The sequence below is a fragment of the Brienomyrus brachyistius genome, chromosome 9, assembly GCF_023856365.1.
Source record: "Brienomyrus brachyistius isolate T26 chromosome 9, BBRACH_0.4, whole genome shotgun sequence".
Taxonomy (NCBI): domain Eukaryota; kingdom Metazoa; phylum Chordata; class Actinopteri; order Osteoglossiformes; family Mormyridae; genus Brienomyrus; species Brienomyrus brachyistius.
This window is the reverse complement of record NC_064541.1, coordinates 10428616-10451014: the sequence shown is the minus strand read 5'-3', so window position 1 is coordinate 10451014 and position 22399 is coordinate 10428616. Positions and strand designations below refer to the sequence as shown.

At 44.7% G+C, this 22399-nt stretch overlaps 3 protein-coding genes across 4 annotated transcripts; 1 reads left to right on the top strand and 2 right to left on the bottom strand.

Moving 5' to 3' along the window:
* Positions 1-1278: 1278 nt before the first annotated feature.
* On the bottom strand, positions 1279-9225 carry LOC125748618 (pituitary tumor-transforming gene 1 protein-interacting protein). The gene is made up of 7 exons (XM_049025005.1): positions 8906-9225; positions 8153-8199; positions 7878-7986; positions 6965-7073; positions 5922-5987; positions 4407-4453; positions 1279-1860 (listed from the first exon to the last, which is right to left on the bottom strand). Exons 1-7 carry the CDS (start codon positions 9021-9023, stop codon positions 1811-1813), a joined length of 546 nt encoding a protein of 181 aa, XP_048880962.1. The 5' UTR covers positions 9024-9225; the 3' UTR covers positions 1279-1810.
* A 696-nt stretch (positions 9226-9921) lies between these two features.
* sri (sorcin) lies at positions 9922-15333 on the bottom strand. Its single transcript, XM_049025004.1, has 8 exons — positions 15012-15333; positions 13857-13949; positions 13232-13301; positions 11904-11947; positions 11354-11501; positions 10950-11063; positions 10671-10729; positions 9922-10305 (listed from the first exon to the last, which is right to left on the bottom strand). The coding sequence occupies exons 1-8, from the start codon at positions 15057-15059 to the stop codon at positions 10279-10281; spliced, it is 603 nt and encodes a 200-aa protein (XP_048880961.1). The 5' UTR covers positions 15060-15333; the 3' UTR covers positions 9922-10278.
* A 153-nt stretch (positions 15334-15486) lies between these two features.
* Positions 15487-22182, top strand: snrnp48 (small nuclear ribonucleoprotein 48 (U11/U12)). 2 transcript variants are annotated; one of them, XM_049025003.1, is made up of 10 exons: positions 15487-15752; positions 16643-16756; positions 17390-17450; positions 17614-17694; positions 19013-19198; positions 19747-19868; positions 20080-20186; positions 20334-20959; positions 20990-21083; positions 21244-22182. In XM_049025003.1, the coding sequence occupies exons 1-10, from the start codon at positions 15612-15614 to the stop codon at positions 21293-21295; spliced, it is 1584 nt and encodes a 527-aa protein (XP_048880960.1). In that variant the 5' UTR covers positions 15487-15611; the 3' UTR covers positions 21296-22182. The 2 variants fall into 2 exon arrangements, with proteins under 2 accessions (XP_048880960.1, XP_048880959.1); XM_049025002.1 differs by having other exon boundaries at positions 15489-15752; positions 20334-21083.
* The last annotated feature ends 217 nt before the right edge of the window (positions 22183-22399 follow it).

Sequence of the window (22399 nt, the reverse complement as noted above, 5' to 3'; positions counted from 1 at the left end):
AGAGGAAATACACTCTGTAAGTATATAAATAACAATGAAAGCATAAACACAGCCAGCCTGTTTAATCAAGCTTCATTAAGCTAATCTAGGCCTATAGGCTCCCTGTAGTATTTATGTTAGCTGGTGAAAAACTGGACCTTTGAAAGACTGCAGATATTATCACTGCGATACAGTATTTATTTATGATAATTTCTGCTTGAGAAGCGGCATGTCTGTTTTTGATTTGCGACAATAACCAGAAAACGTACGTGAAGGAAGTGCAAACAGAGAAGTATAAAGTCGTGACAGCGAGCTACACAGATGCATATTTCTAGCGTGTGGTGTAACCGGACATCAGTTGCGCGAAGTATAGGCTCGTTATTCAAGATTAACCTGGGCATTAGAAATGAATTAGGGCAAGCCCAGTTCCACAGCGTTGTGCGGCCACACAGAACCAGTTTAACAAGATAAGCACTGAATTCCAATGTATTTATTGCAGGTTAAAACGAGCTGCAAAGCAAGAGCACGCAGGCAAGGAAACCGCCCTATAATCCATGGATGGTTAGGTTATGCATCTCATAAATTGGCTAAAGTTTTCCACGCACCCGAGGCCGCTTGGAGTCACGCAACAAAACGTTTTTTAATGATCGCAAGCTGGGCTATTGCCGTGTATTTTTGTGCAGGATACAGGGAGCCGACAGCAGGCGGCGCACTAGTGAAGGGAACCGTACCGCTGCTTCAACGGATCATGAACTCTGCGTTGGCTTTTAGAATAGTCTGTCTAAACAACTAAAGATTGTGCTGTTATAATCGTATTATAAATGGGATCAAGGAAGAGACAGAGAGCTGGGTGTGGAGATGAGAGTGTTATCAGGCCACATCTGGGGTGCACACTCACGTGGGACCGGCCCTGAAGGATGCTGGCACCGGACAGGGTCACCAGCTGGTCATCACTGTAACTCACTGCTTCATTTTTACCTGAGGAGGAGCCTCACCTATTGCCTTACATAGCATCACTTCAAAGATATTCCACATGAAAAGAATTCATATCGAATGGGTTTATCCCTTATAACGACATTATTGATGAACTGTTCCGGAAGTAAAACCAAGCGCGCTTCTTGGAAAGTACGGCTTTAGCCACTACAGCAGCAGAATTTTTATATTCCTCATTTAATTCTTCTGCCGTATGCGTTTTTCATTTGTGGCGTGACCCAAATTCTTATACCAATTAAAAGAAGCAGAGACTGCAGGGTTGTTGGACAAAAGCGAAGATCATGCGTGCTGGAGATACAGCATCTGTAAATGCAACGCAAAGGTGTCCATTTTTATTAAAAATAAGCACTGTAAAACAGCAGATGCTGGAAGAGGTTTGTGATCACGATGAAGCACGAGGAGGGAAGCGGAGATGCACAATTTTACGTCATTACACTATGTGTCAAGTGCAGAATTTGTACAAAAAGGCTTTTTTTAAACAATGAAAGTTGTTGAAAAATCAGTACATGTAGCTAGGGTTCGTACAGTAACAACGTTCACACACAAAATTATGGGGGAGCAGTGACACAAACTACTGAAGAACAAGCCAGGCAGAAGCCTGATCTCTTTACTCCAAGGAACTTTACGGGGTCGATTCCTCAACTGCTCAACTTTCCCTAACCAACCATGATCATTCCGCATTATGTAGCTTGGTTTGAAGAACATGGGCATGCGAGAAAATCTGACATCCTTCAGAAGTAAATATTGGAAGGTTTCAGCGAGTAACTAAAGTGAGTGGAACTTGGATGAGCACGAGCAGGACAGCTTCTTCAGAAAGGCCGCCGTGGGAGGGGTCCGTCTAGTCATTCTCGAACTTGCTGTAGGGGTGGTCGGAGTCGGGGATGAGGCCTGAAAGAAGAAGTAGAAGTAGAAGAAGAAGAAGAAGAAGAAAAGCATTAGAACTGAAGTGTAAAACCAATGGGGGGGGGGGGGGAATGAAAACTCAGGATCATGGACGACTGGCAGGCGGTGAAGTGTTAAATTTGCACAGTCAGTATCATAGAGCATGACAACACACCCACAGGGACAGGGCATTGGGGCGGGGGGGGCAGTAGTGTGCCTTCTCAGCGCACTGGGCTTCTAAGAAGCGTGAGATGTCAGCGGGTGACAGAACAGCCCAGGAGAGGTGTCAGCGCTGCATGTGGGCCACATCCGGTCCACATCCGGTCCACATCCGGGCCAGGAGACATTCATCGAGGCTCATTCATCTCCATGCATTTGGGGGCCTTTGGGGGTCCGTGGACAGCACAGGTACGCCCTGCACTGCGCCAAAGGAAAGGGCACCTTCACACGGAGATGCCGCTGATCACGGCTGGGGGAGGGGGGCGGGATGCCTGGGTGGGGGCGAGACTTCACCGGCCTGTCAGAGAAGGCCAGCCGGCTTGAGAAATGCGCACCGCACCTTGAGGCACAAACAGTGCTGAGCGAGCAGAAAAATAAAGCAGATATTGGGGGGGGGGGGGCTCCACATTCATCGATCAAGATGTCACGCTGTCCGGGCAAACACGACGGCACCGGCCGGCACCTGGGGACATGGTAACGCGCGTGACTGTCCTGCTACTATTATCCCTCCCGTCACGCCGGGCTGCGCGAGGCGCGGCAGAATTAACGACTGACTCTCGAAAGACGCCAAACGACTAGATGCAGCCATCTTCCACGCCAAAGGCCATCTTCTGACTCCAAAGGCGGAATGTCAGGGACGAGAGCTTTAAGCAAAATGCTAACACAAAAAAAAGATTACAAATCTTATCTGGTGCATTAAAGTATCCCGGTCTGCCTCGTTAGTTGGGGCTGTCTCTCGGCGGAGCTGTAATTAGTTATTAGACATCACAGCCAGGAGGCCCAAGGGAGCTGTCCTCCTCCACCCACACGGGGCACTCATGACCCCAGCGACCCTGGCCATCCACCACGAAGAGGCTGGTCAGCACTATCGACGAAATGTCTGGAGGGCTACATCAAACACCAGTTTTTATCAGATGGGTCTGTTCTGCTTAGCTTTCTAAAAAAAATCCATATTTCCAATTGTTCTGCAAATCAATACCTCAAACATTACCGCTCAATGCCCTCCCCAGCCCCCCCAGTGTCTAATCGCAACTTAATCCCTCTTACAGTTGAGATAAATTGCTGTTCAGCTACGGTTTGGCAGACTGTGGCAAATTCAGATGGAACTGCGGGGGTCTGACTGGACAAGCACCTATTAACTGGTTTGGTCTCCTCAGACCAGCTCAGCTTCAGCTTCAGTACAAAGTGATGCTGGCTGGGTGCAGCTGAAGAGCAAAAGCTGAGGAAGCAGCTTCATTTTACGCTTTCCTCTGAAAATCAAGACTGCAGTTTGCATCCTGACTTCCCACCCTTCCACAAACCCCCTGGAGAGAAAGTAGGAGTGACAAAGTCACTTTCTACAGAGTTGTCTATGTGCTATTTTTTCGTTTTCTTTATTCAAACACATTCCACTGGTTGAACCATTAAATCGACGTACCACACACCAAATCTGAACTTGCCACCGACACTGACACACACACACACACACACACACACACACACACACACACACACACACACACATCATACTGTGCATTATTTATCTGCAATTTCTTCATCTGACTGGATTAGACCAAGAAAGGTGAAAAGGGTTATTTTTTTATCATTTTTTTCCCCTCAGAATTCCAGCTTCCTCTCCTACAGAGGTGCAGGCAAGCTGACATTTCAGTCCAAATGTCAGTCGGAGGGCAGCAGCCTCATGGGGGTCAGAGACCCACGGTCATCCCCCATGGTCATGCAGTCGACACACACCTGAATCACCAGGAATGACAACGTCCATCCGACGACTTCAACTCAGGCCACCTGGGCCATGACTACAACTTCCTGCAGCTTTCACAATTGGGCCCTGCTGTGTGCTTCTTGAGCGAATGTTCTAATTACGGTCCCTACTCTACGGTCCACACCCAGGAGCTTGAATCATCTGTGAGGAACATGACTCACTAACTTCCATCCAACATTCTTCATCAAATGATTATATGCGATAAACTATAATGAGATGTTCCGTACAAAAGTGATGTCAGTCAGCTGTGTTGAAGCCCGCCCCACATCAAAACGGTGTTTTTCTACCCAAACAGAAAGAGCATTTTCTAGCAACACCTCAATTTCCAGGACAGTATTTCGAATATGCCGAGTGATCAAGCCAGCAGTTCAGTATACACACATCAACAAAGCAGATCTTTCCTTTCACCGTACAAATACAGATTAGGTGTGACAATGGTGACACCCGCATAGCGACCCGGCCTGCATGTTTTCTCACTTCACCACGGCTGCAGGGCGAAGGCCGAACCCAACGTTCACACGTGTCAGGTAAAGGTCACGCCAATAAGAGAAGCAGGTGACGGCGTGATACGTACCGTACTTCTTGCGGATTTCATCGTGCCTTGCCCTTCTCTCCGCCTTCCTGTACGGGAAGGAAAACACCCAAGCTAAGCACACACGCAAAGAATGTAAGGGCGATTACTGGGCGGGTGCAGGACGTCACAGAGGAAATGAAAATAAACAAGGCTTCAGGGCCACTCGGATTCCGGGACTGAGAATGGTTCTTCTTGTTCGGAAACTCGAACCACAGTGATGACGAGAAGACACTTCCCTGGTGGCACATGAGTTGTTCCGCAATCAGGCTTCTCCGCCTTTTGAATGTGACCCTTTCTTCTGCTACTGACACCAAATCACATCATAAAAGGAACAATCAACGAGTTTGAAGACGTATGTTTGGTGCGCTGCCCCACCGATTGCCTTGTAAACCCGTCCCTTTTTAGTACCCTACAAGCTACACAGGAACACAATGCTACTAGGTCTCTGACGGCATCTGTCTCCTACCCCTTTATTAAGCTGGAGGGAGACCTCCACAGGTCTCCCTGCCCGCTGACAACAAGTGGAGAAAGGAGCAAATAAGCAGGCATTTTTATGGTCTTCCTCATAGGAGGCCGCTTTCTTTCAGACCGCGGTGGTGAGCTGGGGTAATTTCGCTTTTTAAAAAGTTAATCTACCATCTCTCGTGCTCTTTATAGTGCAACAGCGTGAGCTCTAGAGTTGAGTGTTAACATAGCCCAGCAGAGTAGAGAAACGTGGGGTGGTTTGAGGTTCACTGCTGAACGAAGAGGCGAATAAAGGCATTTAAGGATGAAAGGTCAGGCTTCTCGGCGTGGAATAAGCCCATGTGAACAGCATGTGGCACTGACACTGGGGGGCAGCACCGAGTCCATGCTCCCACCGGCAGCTGATTATGAACTGGCCGTGCAAGCTGCGAGCCAACGGCAAGACCTTGAGGGAACGTATTGGCCGCTTATCCAGAAACAGCCACACTAAATGGCACAGTGTACAACGGTCATTATCCTTTTGGGAACTGAACCAGCAATCGTCGTTAACACATCCATTGACTTCCACTTGGGGGTTTCAGTGGAGAGTCCCTTAAAGCACAACGCACTTTCATATCGGCACGATTCAACTTCTGATGGCTACTGGAAGCTTCTGAAATCTCGAGGCAGCCTCTGTGGCCTCCTCACAAAACCCTAAACTCCGAACATTAAACCACCAGACACCCTGACTTCTGTATAGAGACTGAACTCCACCCAGCTTTGTTCTCAATGGGGTGAAAGTGCCCCTAGTGGTGTGGCAGGGAACACACAATTACACCCAAATCCGCATCCCCCACACAGGAAATACTAAGCACAGGTGTAAAGGTACAAGGACTAAACCATAATAACGAAAGGAGCAAAGACAAAACCAATAAAGATAGATCAGTTTATGTATCAAAATGCTTCATACCCAGCTAAGCAAAACACAAGCAAAATAAAAGAAACGTCTCAAACATTCACAGCAAAAACAAGTGCAGCTTTGTTGCTCGTTTCATTACAGATCGTTCTCACCTGTTTTCGGACTTCTGTCTGATCTCCTCCCGCCGGCGGGCTAACCTTTCATCATCTCTGTCGGGTCTGTCAACAGAAAGCATAGCAATTAGCTGACGGACCCGGAGCATCTGAAACAGACGCAGAAATGAAAGGATGAAATATCCCCATGAACAATATGCCCACCATACAGCCAGATAAAGTTGTCAAAAGCATATCCTGGTGAGGACTGGCACATCACTTCATGATTCAGACGTTGATGCAAAGCTGTATTGAATTTCATTGATTATTGCAATGCTACACTAAGAAAACTTAATGGCAGTCTTCTACACTGCCCGACCAAAAAAAGGCACCATTTGAATTTATTGGACAGCCTTTAGCTTTGATTACGGTGCACATTTTTCATGGCATCGTTTCCACAGGCTTAAGCAACATCTCAGCCTTTATTTTCATCCAGATTTGCATTACAATTACAATTTCTCACTGAGATCCTGTATTGACTTGCGAGTTGAACCTCCATAAAGCCTCCTTCAGCACATCCCAAAGACCTTCAATGAGGTTAAGGTCACAACTCTGTGGTGACCACGTCATGCGTGAAAATGATTCCTCATGCTCCCTGAACCACTCTTTGACAATTCGAACCCAATGAATCTTGGCATCCTTGCCCTGGAATATGCACATGCCAACAGGCAAGAGAAAAATCCATTGGTGATGGACGGAGGTGTAACCAGGCCAGTAGATTCAGGTACTCAGCCGATTTCACTTTATTGCTGCATAAAGTTGCTGAGCTGTAATAATGATCCAGTCATCGGCTCTTAAGTATTTGCTGATGTAAATTCCAATGGTAACTTTTTTTTCCTTTGGCCATGCAGTGTATATGCATTGAATGACTTCTTACAAAATGTGGAAAATCCATAATGTCTTACGTAAGGTTACTGTTTTTGGCACAACTGACCAAACGTGCAGCCCTGAAATGTTGGCTTGGCGGCCCCTTGTGGCACACGTGCTGTATTACATGTTTATTGGCGGAGCAAGGGCTGCGGTAGCAGACAGAAAGGCATTACCCTGACTGGCCCCTCCTGCAGCAGCAGCAACAGCAGCAGCACACGATGATGCTCAGCAGAATGGTCCCCCCAACCACGGCCATGGCGATGATAAGAGCTTCAAAATTCACTGACACAAAAGAGCAGACAGACTTAGTACGAATCAGAAAGTGCATATAAAGATCCATTCAAAATGTCCTGCCAGTATTAAATTCACTCACACTGGATAACAGGCCTTAAAAAAGCAAAAAAAAAAAAACTTACTTCAACCGAAAAAAAATAATTCCTCGTGTAATGCTGCCACCTGCTGGCACTTCCTTTACAATACAACAAATGGATGACGCAAAACAACGCTACGACAGATGGGAGTCGAATAGACTTGTTTGGTTTTCTATCAGAGATATGCTTAATCACAATTAACAGGAGAGATGGGGCGCAGGTTTAAATGAAGAAGGAGATCATAAAGTACATGATTTGGAGGCACCTACTGTCCCAACTTCAATAAATAAACATTGACTCAACAGGGCGAAGGAGATTTATAAAAAAAAAAAAAAAAAACACAGCTGACTACATCATGTGATCACATCCCAAATACTTATTTCCCATTGGTTCATATTGTCACCCCCTCTCTTTTTATAACACGATAAATTCTTCTTGTCTTTGGCAGAACTGATTCCTCTATGTTTTGCATCTCTCGCATTCTTAAAATAAACTCACAATGATGAGGTAAAGAGTACTGATTTAATTTAACTGCCAAAATGTCAGGACCAAAATATTTCAAGACCTTCCTTAAACTACAGAAGACCGCAAGTCATTCTCACTTCTGGCTGGGCGCCGCCAGGCAGTGCCGGGCGGCATGTAGTAACCCCGTCCACCCTGGGTTTCTCCCACCATTGTCTACACTCCCCCAGCTGACCCATCGCCCCACACTCACCCCAGCACACCCCCCACCGTGCCTGGGACAGCTGGCACAGAGACGAAGGGGGGAGAATGTGCCGGACGGGGTAATCCAGGCAGGAGCTGTTGGTGTTGCACCACAGGCACTGTTTAAGAGAGACAGGTCAGTGAGGGCATGCGCATGCATCAGAAATTATTATTGGGTTAGAACATTACCAAAAAAAAAACTGGACTCTGTGCTTCCCAGAGGTCCAGCTCAGGTTAGCAGCTGGAAGTGGGATGAATGTGTAAAGATGACAAAACTTAACTTACCGATACGTTTTCTAGGCATTTCTCACAGGTGGAGGCAACAATACAAGCTGAGAGGAAACAATTTAGAACAGTGAGTGACAAAGTAATAATAAATTGTTTTAAAAACATCAGCAGAAAGTCTGGTAACTGAGAATGCCGCATTAAAAATTTCTTATTCATTGGATTTATATTACCTACTCTAAATATTATCTATTACCTAAAGTATGTCATGCACCAGATATGTGAAATGAAGTCACCATATATCATAAAATACATGTACGTGTTATATTTACTTATACATTGGGGTAAGTGGGTTCAAAGTCTGAAGGTGCCACAGATGCCTGGGCCTATGATTTCCGTCCTTAAGCACTACGCCACCTGCCGGTGCATTTAACTGTTTTTTAAGTTTTGTTTAATACACGAGTACTGACAATGTGCTGACAAACGACGGCTTGTTTTCCGTGATCGAACAATCAGGCCATTATTAGCGAGTTAAAGCGGGGTGCTAATCTTCCTCTTAAGTACTTCACAGCGACGCAGTGTTTAGTCCGATAATTAAATATTTTATGCATAAAGTGCGACCAACTGCAGTAAATGCGAAAACAATTTCACGGTGGCTTTTGGTTTCATCTTCTGCACATTTATAATTCTGCTTAGAGGCGCAGTGTCGGTAGCCTCGATCGCACTTTAGCGAAAACATGGCTGGACACGAATCCCAGCTCACATGCATTACCTACTGACTTTAAAAGAAAACAATTATTTGCTTTCACTTACGTTTGTGGGGCGGTGGGCTGACGGTGGTATAAGAATATCCCCGAGAAACGAGGGAAACGCAGGCGAGGAAGACGAGCAACACGGAAGGAGCGACTCGGGAACTGATCGGGCTCCCCATTTCTGCTGATAACCCCCAACAAGCGGTTCTCTACCTACAGGGTCTTTAACAGCTCATACACCAAGCAGGTCGCCAAGTACGACGCAGCTAACTAAACATTTTTATCGGAAAGAGACGCGTCCGGATTCAGCGCAATCGCCAGCTTTTCAGGCAATCGGTGCGCACTTAGTAACGCGAGTGCTACTGCGCATGCGTAATGCCTCCCCCGACCCTAGCCAGCGAAGTCGCGCAGCGCGCTAATTCAAACCGGTTAGATCCATCTGTGGGGGGAGGAATGAGAAAAGGGCTGCAAACGCCACACCGGGCATTTTCTTGGTGGGCTGATAGCTATGGGGGCCAACAAAATCAACTGTGGGCAACCCCCCTCCCCCCAAGGTCGGCACAATTTATCACTCGGCAAAAGATATCACGGGACACCTCCCCTGGTCTAGAATAGATTTCCAGTCCAGCCATAAATGATTCTATTTTAATTCTTGTTCCTTCTACCCACCCATAATATACCTTGGAGGAATATCAGTCAGGTGCAGGGCACACACATGGCACAATTTAGACACAGAAACTGCCCCAACTGTGGGAGAAAATATGAAATTAAAAACATAAGACTTAGCTATTTTATTTAAATTGACAGATACGTAATTTAGAAATGGATTGTAATTATTCTTTCACAACCATGCACATATTCACTGTGACTTTTGTAACAATGATAAGAAAGGTTATTCCAAATACTCTGAATAATGTCTGATAGATCAGAGATTATTTGTTGGTGTACCAAAAACCACTGTGGCCTTCTGATGTGAGGTGGCGTTGCAGAAATGACCAAGACATTTTTACTTAAGGCTTGGTGTGACCACTGAGAATCTTTTTTTTCCCCTTAGAAAAATCAAACTTCAGGCAAGTATAATTATATTCATTTAATATGTTCCATCAAGCACCAGGGAAAGCATAGGTCTGCATGGCAATACATGTTGTGGGACAGTTAAAGAAAACACAAAAAATGACTAAAAAAACAGATACAAATATTTTGGGGTACAGCAACTATCTCTATTAGTTTAACAATGATTATACGGTTCTTACGTTCGGTTTTAATAAGCTATATGGAAAAATATCAAAAGTAGTGTATTGTATTTGAGGCTTTTGATGAAGGGAAAAAAAACATTAAAAACTTGGTCTAAATGTTACATATTAAAGGTGATGGTCTCGTCTGTCAGCATGGGTCAGAGGAACCACAGTCCTTTCTGGTGGGCTTCCAGCGGCTTTATGTAGTCATTGTGCAATGGATAAACTGGGGAGAGAGAAATTAGAGGATGTTAATATAATTACATCCTATGTCTACTACGTTTTAATACATCACCAGGAAAAGCTGAATAGTACAATATAATAATCTGTCATCATCAGTGCTGGAATGACCATCTGCCATACTGGGCATTTTCCCGGTGGGCCAATAGGACTGTGGACCGGCAAAATGTGTCATGGAAGTAAAATCCGTTTACTTAATATTGTCGGATTTTAGCATTAAGTTGAATCTGGATTTGTTGCACATGGAGCGTTTAAACACAGGCATAGTACCCAAGGGTGATTCCAGAAGCATCGCATGTACACAAGTGCAAGATGAACATATCGGGCATTTTAGACCCCGGTGGTACCTACATCATCGTATGAAAAGGTGGCTACCCCCTGCTGAGTCTGGTCACGCTTCCTGAATAAATCTGTCGAACACAAACAGGGTATCGAAAAGGCATATCCAGTTACAATTGGTGTAAACCACTTCCTCTTTCTATTTGATTTGTTCCTACCCAATTGAACTAGCCAATGACTTACAGACACAGCAATCCCATCCACCGATTAGTCAGCTCTCATGTAACATATACTCGGAAGCAAAAATGACCACAAACATGAGCATCGTGCATGTGTTCGAAAACAACCTACCAGTCAAACTTTTGAGTTTTAAACAGCAGGCGACATAATCATCAAAGGAGATCTTCCCCTGAGTGCTGAATCTTTTGACCATGCCATTCATAGCTTGTGGGCTCAGCCTATAACCTGCAAATAAATTCACAAACAAGACAGAAGCCTGAACCCTGATATATTTTGTAATGTGACTGGTACAAAGAGCCAACTGAGCTGAAAGAGTAGAGACAGCAGTGGAAGGATGATCAGAGTGGCCCAAGCACAAGACATGCCATAGAGCAATGCTTCCCAATCCAGTCTTCTGGGTCCCACGGACAGTCGGGTAAGGAATTCGGAGGGAGCAAAAACATGGACCGACTGTGGGTCCCTGAGGACCGGATTGGAAAACACTGCCTCTGTGCTCCTGGTCCAGTTGAACATACCCATGGAGGTGACCGCCTGCTGCATTTCCTGTAGGTCGACTGAGCCACTTTGATCACGGTCGATGGAGGCGAAATGCTGCTTCCACGCGTGAAGAACATTCCACAGCTCCTTGAACTCATTGAAGCCCATCGTATGTGAGCCATCTCTCTGCGATTTAGTCAAGGAGGCGGGGGAGTAGCTAAAACGCACCCTCATGGACCGACACACAGCCTCACCCACTGCATATACCACTGACGGCTAACAATGTAGTTTGTCAACAAAAAGAAGAGATAATTTCAAAATGAATTCTTTGACCTTTTTGTTCAATAGTGATGTTAGCTTCCTTTCTTAAGACACCTACAATGTTTAATACTTGCCCAGAAAGAAAATTTACAAGTATCATGGAAAACACAGCCACAATGCTGTATTATAAGTACTGATCAAAGAAAAGAAAATTCTCTGGATATGATAAAGCCATTGCAGAAACATAATTACAACAAATGTGCCTGCATGTTCCCCAATAAACCAATAAAGAATTATTTTTCTTCAAAACGCTAATGAAAAGGATACATCCAGCATGCTAATCATCAGCCTACAGGTCTCGAGGTTGAATGCTGAAGAGACAGGAACAGTCAGTCACTCCTACTTACCATCATGCTGATATAAGGAAGCACAGGTCACTATTTCAGATGAAATGTTTCCCATTCTCCTCACTGTTATGTTTAAACATAAGATGCGTTCAGCTCAGCCGAAAAGTGAATCACGCACGTGCAAATCAAATAAACAGTAAAAAGCATTCTAATTTACTTTTAAAGGAAAACAAAAAGTTACCATACAACAAAAACACATTTTGACATTTTTACGCTGCCTTTTCTCACTGCCTGATCTTCGATACGATTGGCTGCTTGCGCTTAGACCTTCCGCGCAGTGATTTGATTGGTGTGTGGTGTTCAGATTCAGTCCCATTATATTCAAGAAAAGCCTGACATTTCTATGGCTTGTGTCTCCAAAACTAGGCAACTCCTAGCAGAACAACCTAGATGGACAGATGGCACTAAAGCCCCTCTAAAATATATATTTTTCAGTTTTGTGATGAACTGCGCCTTGAAGAGATTTTATTTTTGCATTTTGCACTAGAGACTGCAGAATAAGGAAAAAACTGCAAGAAAAAATTGGTTTGAGACCCAGCTTTTTTGTAGGTCTACATGCCTAAAGAAATAAATAAGTTTTTCAGTCTAATTTTTCAGTATATGAGTGTTTCGAACCCTGAGTCCTGAATCTTCTATTGAAGCGAATCGTGAGTAGACTGTATCGTTAAACTCTTAGAGCTAACAGCTGTCTCACTGATGCTACTAATGAAACCCGACTGGCTCTTACTGAAAATACCACTGCTTTAAAGAGGATGAACAAGCAGCAGGAGAAGGGTAATGATCCATTACCCTAAATGGATGACTTTGAATGCCACCGCACTTGTTTACGCTGTTGTTCCCTTTGTGTGTCGAGTGCAGCCTTCTTAAAGGGATGACTTCTAAAAATCTAAAGCAAGCAAGTGAAAAGGGCTGCAAGTCATTAGGGCAGAACTGGATAACTACAAGTAAAAAGATGACTCTTCAGGTCATAAAAACAACACCTTGCCCTACACCACTGTAGTAATAGGAGAGCAACTTCTGACTCCAACACAATGAATATTCCCTCGGTAAGAGGCGGCCGAGTCCATGATGTCACAGACCCTTTTCTTTGGAAAAAGACAAGCCTTGTTGAATCACCTCCCACTGAATATGCTGTTCAAGCCAAACAAGAGAACTTTCCAGTCCGTCCTTGCATGAATCAACATGCAGAAAAGTTGCTCCTAAGTCACGGGACACCAGCTCTAGTGAATCTTACGTCCCGAGTCTTACGTTTGTAGGCGCCAGAGAAATTGGCCTGGGTGAGACACGCCTGGAGTTCATCTGCAGAAATTTGTCCATCCTAAAAAAAAAAAATCTAATGAAACTTAACACTCATGTGCTGCGATATACAAGCAGAATATCAGAACATGGTCAGCAAATGGAGAGAAAACCTGTTCAATGACACCTTGAGTTCATTATACAGAAAAAGTTTACTCAGAAAAGGATTTCAAATATGCTACATTTTCTGAGTACTATGAAACATGCAAGTGAATTTGAATCTTTAATATGTAAATAATGTTACTTTTTTATCAGTGCAACTTGATGCCACTATTGCCTTCAGGGTTCAAATTCCACCTTTGCTCAGTGTGGATTTTCAGTGTTATGCGGATTCCCTCCCATTACCCATTTTCCTCCCACGTTCCGAAGATATGCAGTTATGCTAATTGGTGTCCCTCGATTGCCTGCAGTGTGAGACTGTTGACGTTTGTGTGCCCTGTCCCTCACATCCTACCCAGGCTGTACACATCAGCCCCGTGCCCTATGCATCCCGGGATAAGCTTCAGGCACCACCAGAACCCGAGAGGATTACTTTTTTATATTTGCAATAGAGTTTGCTGACATTAAAAGATCTTACCTGGCCGGCAACAGCGCTGAAATACCCCATCATCGGGTCTTGAGGCTGGCCTGGAAAGCCCCCAAATCCTGGAGCACCAGGAGCTCCCCCATACTACACAAGTCAAGACAGAGGAAATGCATTGTCAATCTAAAGATTCACCACGATTCATGTTTACTAGGGCGGTGCTCCGGCACGCCTCAAAGTCATTTCAGCTCAGCTCAGAACCACGACTGTTGCGGCCCATACAGTCAAACCAAATTATAAACACATGGGGCTCATACCTTTCTGATGACTAGAACTGTAGCTTGCAGAATTTTTTAAAAGATTAAATACATCTGAAATAAATCCTAGATCGCAAGTCCGCACCTACATTTGTAGAAAACTATTCTTTACCAATGGGCACCACGTTTTACCCAGAAAGTTTAAAGTCTGATCGGATACACGAAAGATGAAAGAACATAGTCCAACTACAGCCGTTTTCAGTGCAACTCTCGCTTTCTTCGCCGCATGAGAAACACTGGGCGTATCTTGTGCATTGTAAAGAAGGCACGTTACAAAAGGAATATCCGGGTGCTAAACGGCTCTGCACTATTTCGCATAAAATACAAATTGTGAAACTCAGTTGCCCCGTGTTTTTGAGGGTATTCTAGTTTTTATTTCTCGCAAAGGATTCATGAATTATTCTGTCATTTTAAGATTAAAGCAATCCATAAAAAAGGAGTCTTAAAAACAATGTGTAATCTAATTACATCCGCCCTACGAAGCATGCAGGAAGAGCAGCGTTTTAGAATGCAGTTTTGCATACTACGCTAATTTGATTCAAATGCTGTATATCTGCAGCATTTTGCACAACATATAATCTGCATCAGAATGTAAAATGAAATATAAACTGCAGGTGGACTGGTGTGCGATTTTAACCATTTATTCCAGTGGCTTTACAGTCTCGCTTTCATTCCAACGACAGACGAAATTTGTTCATTGAAATGTAGAAACCAGAAAGACTTTAAAACACTGCCCGCGTCATACTAGTCACACTGCTTTTAAACAGACAGGCAATTAAAAGCGTTAAAAGAGTAAATAGGATTTCGGGGACCACTGCATAGATTTGCAGATTTCAAAATGACTGGAGTAAGCCTGTAAGGTATCCAGTTGAGGAGAGGGTAAAATACTCACTCCTCCAGCGAATCCACCCGGAGCTCCGCCGTATCCTGGATAACTCATTTTACACAGAAAGTATTCGGGAAAATGCAGAAATTTTCCAAGTAACAGAGGAAGCTAGTTCTCTGCCCCACCCACTAAATACTGTGACGTCAGGCGCGGCCGTACGGAAGGAAATCTGTGCTCCCTATGATATACAATATATATATACAAGAAAATGTCTTACATATAAGAACTAAAGTAGATTAAATAATTGCCCGGAAAGGAAATAGTTACGCTACGCTTAACGTCGCCCCTGCAGTGCCTACGTCGCCCGATTAACTGTCAACACCGCGCATTTGTTGTTTGGAACCTACAGACCACGTGACAAGAGAGGGCCAATGTATAAACGGCTCAGAATCCGTTTCTTAGGCGAAGTTTGGAGAAGGGTCTCACGAATAGCCGCGATTACTCAAAATCCCACAATGCCACCGTAGGACTGACCTTACGCGTATTGACTAGCTTATACTTCCGGTTCGCAAATGGCTTCGGCTTGTTGGTCGTGCTAGGAAAGCTGAAGTAGGGCCTACATTTTCTCCACTCCGACAAACTGTAAAGTGCGTTTTATCAGCCGACATGGAAATATCAGAAGTCATTCAGTGTCGAGAAAAGAGTCTTCAGGACTTGACTGAATTTACAGAGAGCTGCCGAAAAAAGCTTAGCGAGATATTTGAAGCGTTAGGCTGGAGACAGACGCTTGACATGGATGCTGCGGAGGTAGCTGCCTTCTCTTATTTATGACTGCATTCCGAGTATAATTTAACATACGTTTTAAATGTCTTCTATTAAGGGACATTTTTTCATGCCCAATCCCACATTTGATTGTTTGAGAAAGAGCCCAGCATGTGCCATCGCTAAAATTCAGAATTCGTCTCGTTGCCTTGTCCTGAAAATCACGCATTTTATCTTCGTGTCTTCCGTCATTTTAAACGACTTTTGTCATACAACGTCTTGCTCGCATGGTTATTCATTCAGTGTCATGTACAGATTTTCCGGGAAGGGTAAATTCAGCTGATAACGGAGGCTTGCGGTGTGGGTGGACAGTGCCCACCCTGGCAGGTTAAGGCTCTATGTCCACGTCAAAAGGGCCTGAGTTAAAAACTTGCTACCATCAGAGTAATCGTATCACTGCTGGGACCTTCTAGCTCCGTTGTAATGTACAGTTTAATGTGCTGGGAAGTTGGTAACAGTGAACTGAAATTTCCAGCAGATGGTGCTGCAAGTGGACCGGTAATATCTCTATGTCCTGTTAACTGAAAAACAGAATCTGCCCATTAAATGCCAGCTTAGACGCTAATTATCTGACGTACAATATGCAGGACTTGGAATAAATGCTGATACCCATTGCATTAATTTTGCAGTTTTTACTTAAATTTATAGTTTGCTTTATTCAATTGAGTTCAACTTATTTTTATGTAGCGCCTTTCACAACAGGGTCCTCCCAAGGTGCTTCACATGGATGTGTCGTGATATCATCATTAGAGATGTGTTATAATAGACAAATGTATAATTTGATACTATAAATGTGTCTTCAAGCCTGGGATTCCATGGGATTCTTAGTGGTTCTGGGTTGATTAGTAACTTGCTGGCTGCTGTTGTTGAAACAGGAACCTATGGAGGTGTGTCCGTATGACAGTAACCACCGAGTCCCCAGAAGAAGCCTGGATAGACACACGGCGTCGTGTAAGCTCAGTAAGATGGGCTACTCCAAAGAAGAGCAGGTAAACCGTTCGCCCGGGCTACCAGGCTCAAGGTCTCCACCGTCGTCATTTTTAAGGGTCACTGTAAACGTCTCCCTTCGTGAGTGACCACGTACAATAAAGGTTGATGGGAGGCTTTAGGGGAATCGCTGGCTTACACTACGTAAATCCTTTGTCTGCATTTTGTGCATCTTGCTGCTGTACTCACAATAATTTCCCCCAGTCATCCGTTAAGTTTCTTAGAGCGCTTTTCCACCGCACCAGGTACCATACTTTTAATATGGTACTTTCAGTACTTTCCTCAAATGTTTTAGCGAAACTTAAACTTCCTGCACTATACCTACACCGAATTGAAGCTAATTAAAAGCCTTAATCTAGCTAACTAGTTATGTAAGAATTGCATGTGCATAACATGAAATGTCCACATTAATATCGCACATCAGCCCTGTAATATACTACAGTCATTTTTCAAATTGAGTACGAAATACCCTAATACTCCCTTATGCCAGTGGAAACTTCAACACCTTGAAGTACCTTATTTTTGGTACTTTCTTGAACTACCAAAAGTATGGTACCTAGTGCAGTGGGAAAGAGCCCTTTGTGATTATAGTTTTTTTGGGGGATTCTGTATTTACTCTCTTGTGTTTATTTTAGGAGGTGATGTACAACCCTTCAGCATTTCACAGTAAAGCTAAAATCCCCACCATAAGCATTGGTGAGTGTGCCTGGGAAATGCGTCTTTCGGTCCCTTGGTGACGTACCGTAGGGTGTTCATGATGTGGTAGAGATGGTAACTGATGGAGATACAGAAGTACAGGCCCTGAATGTGAATACAGCCTGAATTTTCTAACAGTGAGGCCTTTGTTTATGCCCTCCAGACAAAAACACCCAGCAACAGGTCATTCTTCAAGCTAGAGCAAGTGCCCCGCCCATCAGAATGGAGGGAATGTACAGCCAAAGTAAGGTCATTTATAACTATGTATATAATGATCTACCCTGTATGTATCAGCAGTTCAGTTCGTTAAATGCTAAATTAAATGCTTTATGTTTTACCAGCACAGATTGATACAATGTGCTGATTATTTTTGGTGTTTTTCTGGTACTTGTACAACACAGTTTTACGCGTTCTGTCCAGCAGGGGTCGCTAGAAAACAATCTGCACTCTTTGTAGTGCATTATGGAAATTTTGAGTACCCAGTAGAAACTTGAGGCACGTGATGTCACCACTCGGCTACAGAGTTTAACATCTCACTCCTTCCAGTTTCTGGGCGGCTTATGACGACACAGGGTGCTTGTTATCACTGTTTTTGTTCTGTTTTTTTCCAGTCTCAGTGGTGAGTATTGAGGAAGTGGGAACTAGACTCCCTCCTCACATTGATTCAGGCTTGCCTGTTTACTTGCAGTATCCTTTCGCATGATATCCTTTAAAATGAGCCAGGCTCAGTGGTGTCTTCACAGCTGTTGATTGCCTGGAATGTGGAGGTGGGGCTGTGGTGCCCGATGGTCAGGGTCCTAAACCAGGCTCCCTCTCCCAAGTGTGTGGACTGTAGCTTTGAGTGTCAGACTTTGTTTAGAACTTCCCTTGCATCGGTATGCATTCAGTGTTGATGCGGAACAAAAAACAATTTGTAAGTGCACCAAACCAAGCATTAAAAAAAAATGATTAACATGCAAGTTAATCGAATGAGATTAATCATTAATTCAGTAATGAAAAGGTAAGTTTTTGCCCTTTGATTTTTTATTTTATTTTTTTTAATAACAGTCCAAACAGTGAAGCATCTTCTGTAGTCACTGGCTTGATGCAGCAGCCTTTCGCTGTGTGGGTGAAACTTGACTTCTGTGTGTGCGTGTGTGTGTGCGTGTGTGCGCGCGCTGGCTCCGCGTGATTGGTTCCGTAAGACGCGCTGTGGAAGCACACCGATACACCAGAAGCGTTTCTTCCCTTTTACCCGTCATGGTACGCTTGCCCCAATCTTCCATGACATCACATTGCCGCATTTGCGGTGACCTAAATAATCGTGAGTCGAAGCATTCCTAGCAGTTGCCAACATTGGTAATGCTTCGTGAAGGAGTTCACTGTGTGGCATCTCCTGCACCATTTGGCTCTGTGTGGAGTCCTAGCTGTTGGAAAAGTTTATTTCCGCCAGATTGATGCGCCGCCAATGCACAGAAATCACTATGGCTGGCCACTGGCCTTGGGTGTCTGTCCTCTCTGCAGTTCTCCACATGTGCATCTGTTTGCACGTCTGTTTGAAGCCCCACCTTTCCTTGCTGCAGGTGAATATTCTGCAGACCCTCCTGATGTCCCTCTGAACCACAAGAGGGCGATGTGCGACCTCACTGTAGCCGACCGCCTGGCGCTCTATGACCATGTAAGAGCAATGGCCAGCCAGCAGAGAGATCCGACTTCATCCACCAGCAACGACGACCTTTATGTGGATCTGGTGGCCAAGCTGCAGAAAGGTGGAATTCTTCATACTGCTTTGTGTGTCACACCTGCTGCTCTGTCGTTGTTCTGAGAAATATTTAGTTTTTTTCCTGGAGCTTCTCTTAGGAGAACAAGTGTATTTTAATCAAACGTGATTATAACTTAAAGGACCATGGCACTTCTGTATGTGTTTGTCCTGTTGGATTCTGTTTTGCCTTGGTCGACTAAAATTGTAATATAGTAATATGCGTTCTGCAATATGCAGTTAGCGTTGCTAATACGTGTTTCTTTGTAAGCCCATGTGTTTTGGCCTCAGTAAGTATAAGACATTTTAGTTAAATATCAAGTATTAACCTCCTAACTGGTTAGATCTTATTGAGAATGTCTGGATGGATGTGAATGTATGTTCATGAGAAAATAAGTTAAGGACCATTATTTTAGCATTGCAGATGATAATTGGTCGGTGAATTGAAGAACGTGACTAATGATAGGCCACGGATTTGTAGCTGTCTTTTTCACATGAAACTACTCCCATCCTTTTTGTGAAATGGTCAGGTTATTGATCCTTTCCTGTTCTTCACAGATGATGAGCAAAATGGACCAAAGTCTCACCTGGAAGTTCTAGCTGAGATGAGGGACTACAAGCGGCGTAGGCAGTCGTACCGGGCCAAGAATGTCCACATCACAAAAAAGTCCTACACCGAGGTCAGTGTAATGCCGTGTACTTGACAGCCCCCTGTCTTATCAATATTCATTGTATAGGCCACTGACTTTGAGAAGCAGTGTCACTCCAAAGTTCTAACCATCAGGGTGACCTGAACTGCTAATTGCTATCATGGATGGGTCTGAGGTTCACTTTGAATCTTTTGTCTGATGCTTATTGAGCTCTGCGCGTGTGCACATATGTGACCCACAGGTAATCCGTGAGGTGATAGAGGTCCACTCGGGCGAGCTTGCTAGGGTGTGGCAGGAAGAAATGGAGGAAGAGGAGGAGCCCAAGGGGTCCAGACCCCCTTCTCACAGGTTTCAGCCTCTTTCCTATGATACTTTTAGTTTTGTCTGTGTAAATCTCACCATGAGGATTCCTTTCAGATTAGTGCATGGGTCCATGGAGATCCTGACACCATGATCAGGGTCATGCAATGTCATCTCCTCTCATTCCTCCCTCAGGAGGAAGTCTGAAGACCAGCGGTCAGGTTCAGTCGAGTCAGGCCAGTCCCATAGCAGCACCCGGGAAAGCCACAGCTCACAGCACAGGCATCAGCGGAGCCAGAACCGCAGCCAGGAGCACAGCCAGGGCAAGGAGCATAGTCAGGAAAGCAGCCAGGGCAGGGAGCGTAGTCAAGAACGCAGCCGAGGAAGGGAGCGCAACCGGGAACGCAGCCGGGAACACAGCTGGGAAAGGGATCGTAGTCAAGAACGCAGCCGTGGCAGGGAGCCTAGTCAAGAACGCAGCCGTGGCAGGGATCGTAGTCAAGAATGCAGCCGTGGCAGGGAGCCTAGTCAAGAACGCAGCCGTGGCAGGGAGCCTAGTCAAGAACGCAGCCGTGGCAGGGAGCCTAGTCAAGAACGCAGCCGTGGCAGGGAGCCTAGTCAAGAACGCAGCCGTGGCAGGGATCGTAGTCAAGAACGCAGCCGTGGCAGGGATCGTAGTCAAGAACGCAGCCGTGGCAGGGATCGTAGTCAAGAACGCAGCCGTGGCAGGGATCGTAGTCAAGAACGCAGCCAGGAACGCAGCCGGGACAGGGATCATAGTCAAGAACGCAACCGGGGCAAGGAGTGTAGCCAAGAACGCAACCGGGGCAAGGAGTGTAGCCAAGAACGCAGTCGGGACAGAGAACGTAGCCGGGAGAGGCAACGGAAGAGAGGGCGCATCCGGGAGAGACCCCACAGCCGGGACAGGGACAGCAAGAAGAAAAGGTGAGATGCTTCAGTGGTTGTGATTGACCTTAAGATCAGTGATCGGGGGCAGTGCGCTTGTCCCAGCATGACATCTCCCCGCGTTAACGTCGCTTGGCGTTTTGACAAACCTAGAGTAATAAAATCGGTTTTCTAACCTTTCCCACGATGCCTGTTTCAGGGAGTCTCGCTCTGCTGACAAGAGGCAGAGAAGCAAGAAGAGCAGGAAGTGAGGTGTCTTTCTGAGGTGTCTTCTGCATTCATGAGGTGTACCCCTGCACATATCCCAACCAATAAACACGTGCTTCCTGGAATGACCCAGATGTGGTCCCAACTCTGATCTCATATCTCAGCCAGGTTGGGAAATGTTCCACCATTGACTACTTACTCCAGGGAGAAGAAAAGCATTGGGATACAGAAGAAGCCAAGTCTACTCGCGAAATTGGACTTTTGTTTCCTTTCTTAATTTTTTTTATTTGAGTTTTGGATGGTTCTACAGATATGGAAAAATGTTCAAATAAAGGTCCTAATTTGTCAATTGTCTCTCTGTATAGTCACAGTAAGGCCTAAAGAATGGGGATTGTAATGTTTTTATTCAGTGTGGCTCAACTAGGCTTGGTATCGAATTCTTCATAGGCATACGGTATTTTGACAGTATTTCCAAAAGCAATGCTGTTCTCATGTTGAGAAATCTTGCCAATTAAAATTCCCCCCTTTTGGGGGAGTCCCTCGCAGTAAAATGACCAAGCATAACCCTTATTTCTGATATCACATCTTGGGAATTCTGGGAGTAAAACTGTAAAAAAAAAAAAAAAATTTTTTTTAAAATACAAGCTGTTACGGAAGTTTCAGTTCTGTTTGCAGTCATTAATTTGAATAAAAAGTCTCAGACGACGTTACTTTGTATCTCAGTTTGAGTTCTAATTGGGGGATTCTGTCACAAAGTGGCTGGTCTCTAAATGTCCTCATATCTTGTGACCCTACTGTCCCATGTCATGACCTTTTTCCACACTCTAAGCTCTATGTAGAATGTCTGCTACAAGTGTTACAATTGGTGCATTGGTCAAAGATCATCTTTGATTACATGTTCATTTTTTAAAATAAAGTAACTATTGTCTGATTTATTGCCTTTCAGCATTTGACATGGAAATTCACATTTTCTTTTCTTACTCTTTGAAGTGTTCCTTGCTCTAGTTACACTGTTATTGCAGGAAACGCATCCACAGTATACAGTAGCTTATCTTACCAGTTGAGGCTGCCTTGACTGCCTATTGTGATGCCCACACGTGTTAGAATCTCATTTTGTGCTTGTGATGTGATGCATGCTGGTTTTTGAT

Coding starts and splice junctions, on each gene's coding strand:
- sri (XM_049025004.1), bottom strand. CDS start 15,059: ATGAGTTATCCAGGATACGGCGGAGCTCCGGGTGGATTCGCTGGAGGA. Junction 10,730..10,949: donor AAAACTCAAAAGTTTGACTG/GTAGGTTGTTTT, acceptor TGTGTTCGACAG/ATTTATTCAGGAAGCGTGAC. Junction 10,306..10,670: donor CCACCTTTTCATACGATGAT/GTAGGTACCACC, acceptor CTCTCTCCCCAG/TTTATCCATTGCACAATGAC.
- snrnp48 (XM_049025002.1), top strand. CDS start 15,612: ATGGAAATATCAGAAGTCATTCAGTGTCGAGAAAAGAGTCTTCAGGAC. Junction 19,869..20,079: donor CAAAAAAGTCCTACACCGAG/GTCAGTGTAATG, acceptor TGTGACCCACAG/GTAATCCGTGAGGTGATAGA. Junction 20,187..20,333: donor TCCAGACCCCCTTCTCACAG/GTTTCAGCCTCT, acceptor TTCCTCCCTCAG/GAGGAAGTCTGAAGACCAGC.
- LOC125748618 (XM_049025005.1), bottom strand. CDS start 9,023: ATGGGGAGCCCGATCAGTTCCCGAGTCGCTCCTTCCGTGTTGCTCGTC. Junction 8,200..8,905: donor CAGCCCACCGCCCCACAAAC/GTAAGTGAAAGC, acceptor GTTTCCTCTCAG/CTTGTATTGTTGCCTCCACC. Junction 4,454..5,921: donor AGACAGAAGTCCGAAAACAG/GTGAGAACGATC, acceptor CTTCCCGTACAG/GAAGGCGGAGAGAAGGGCAA.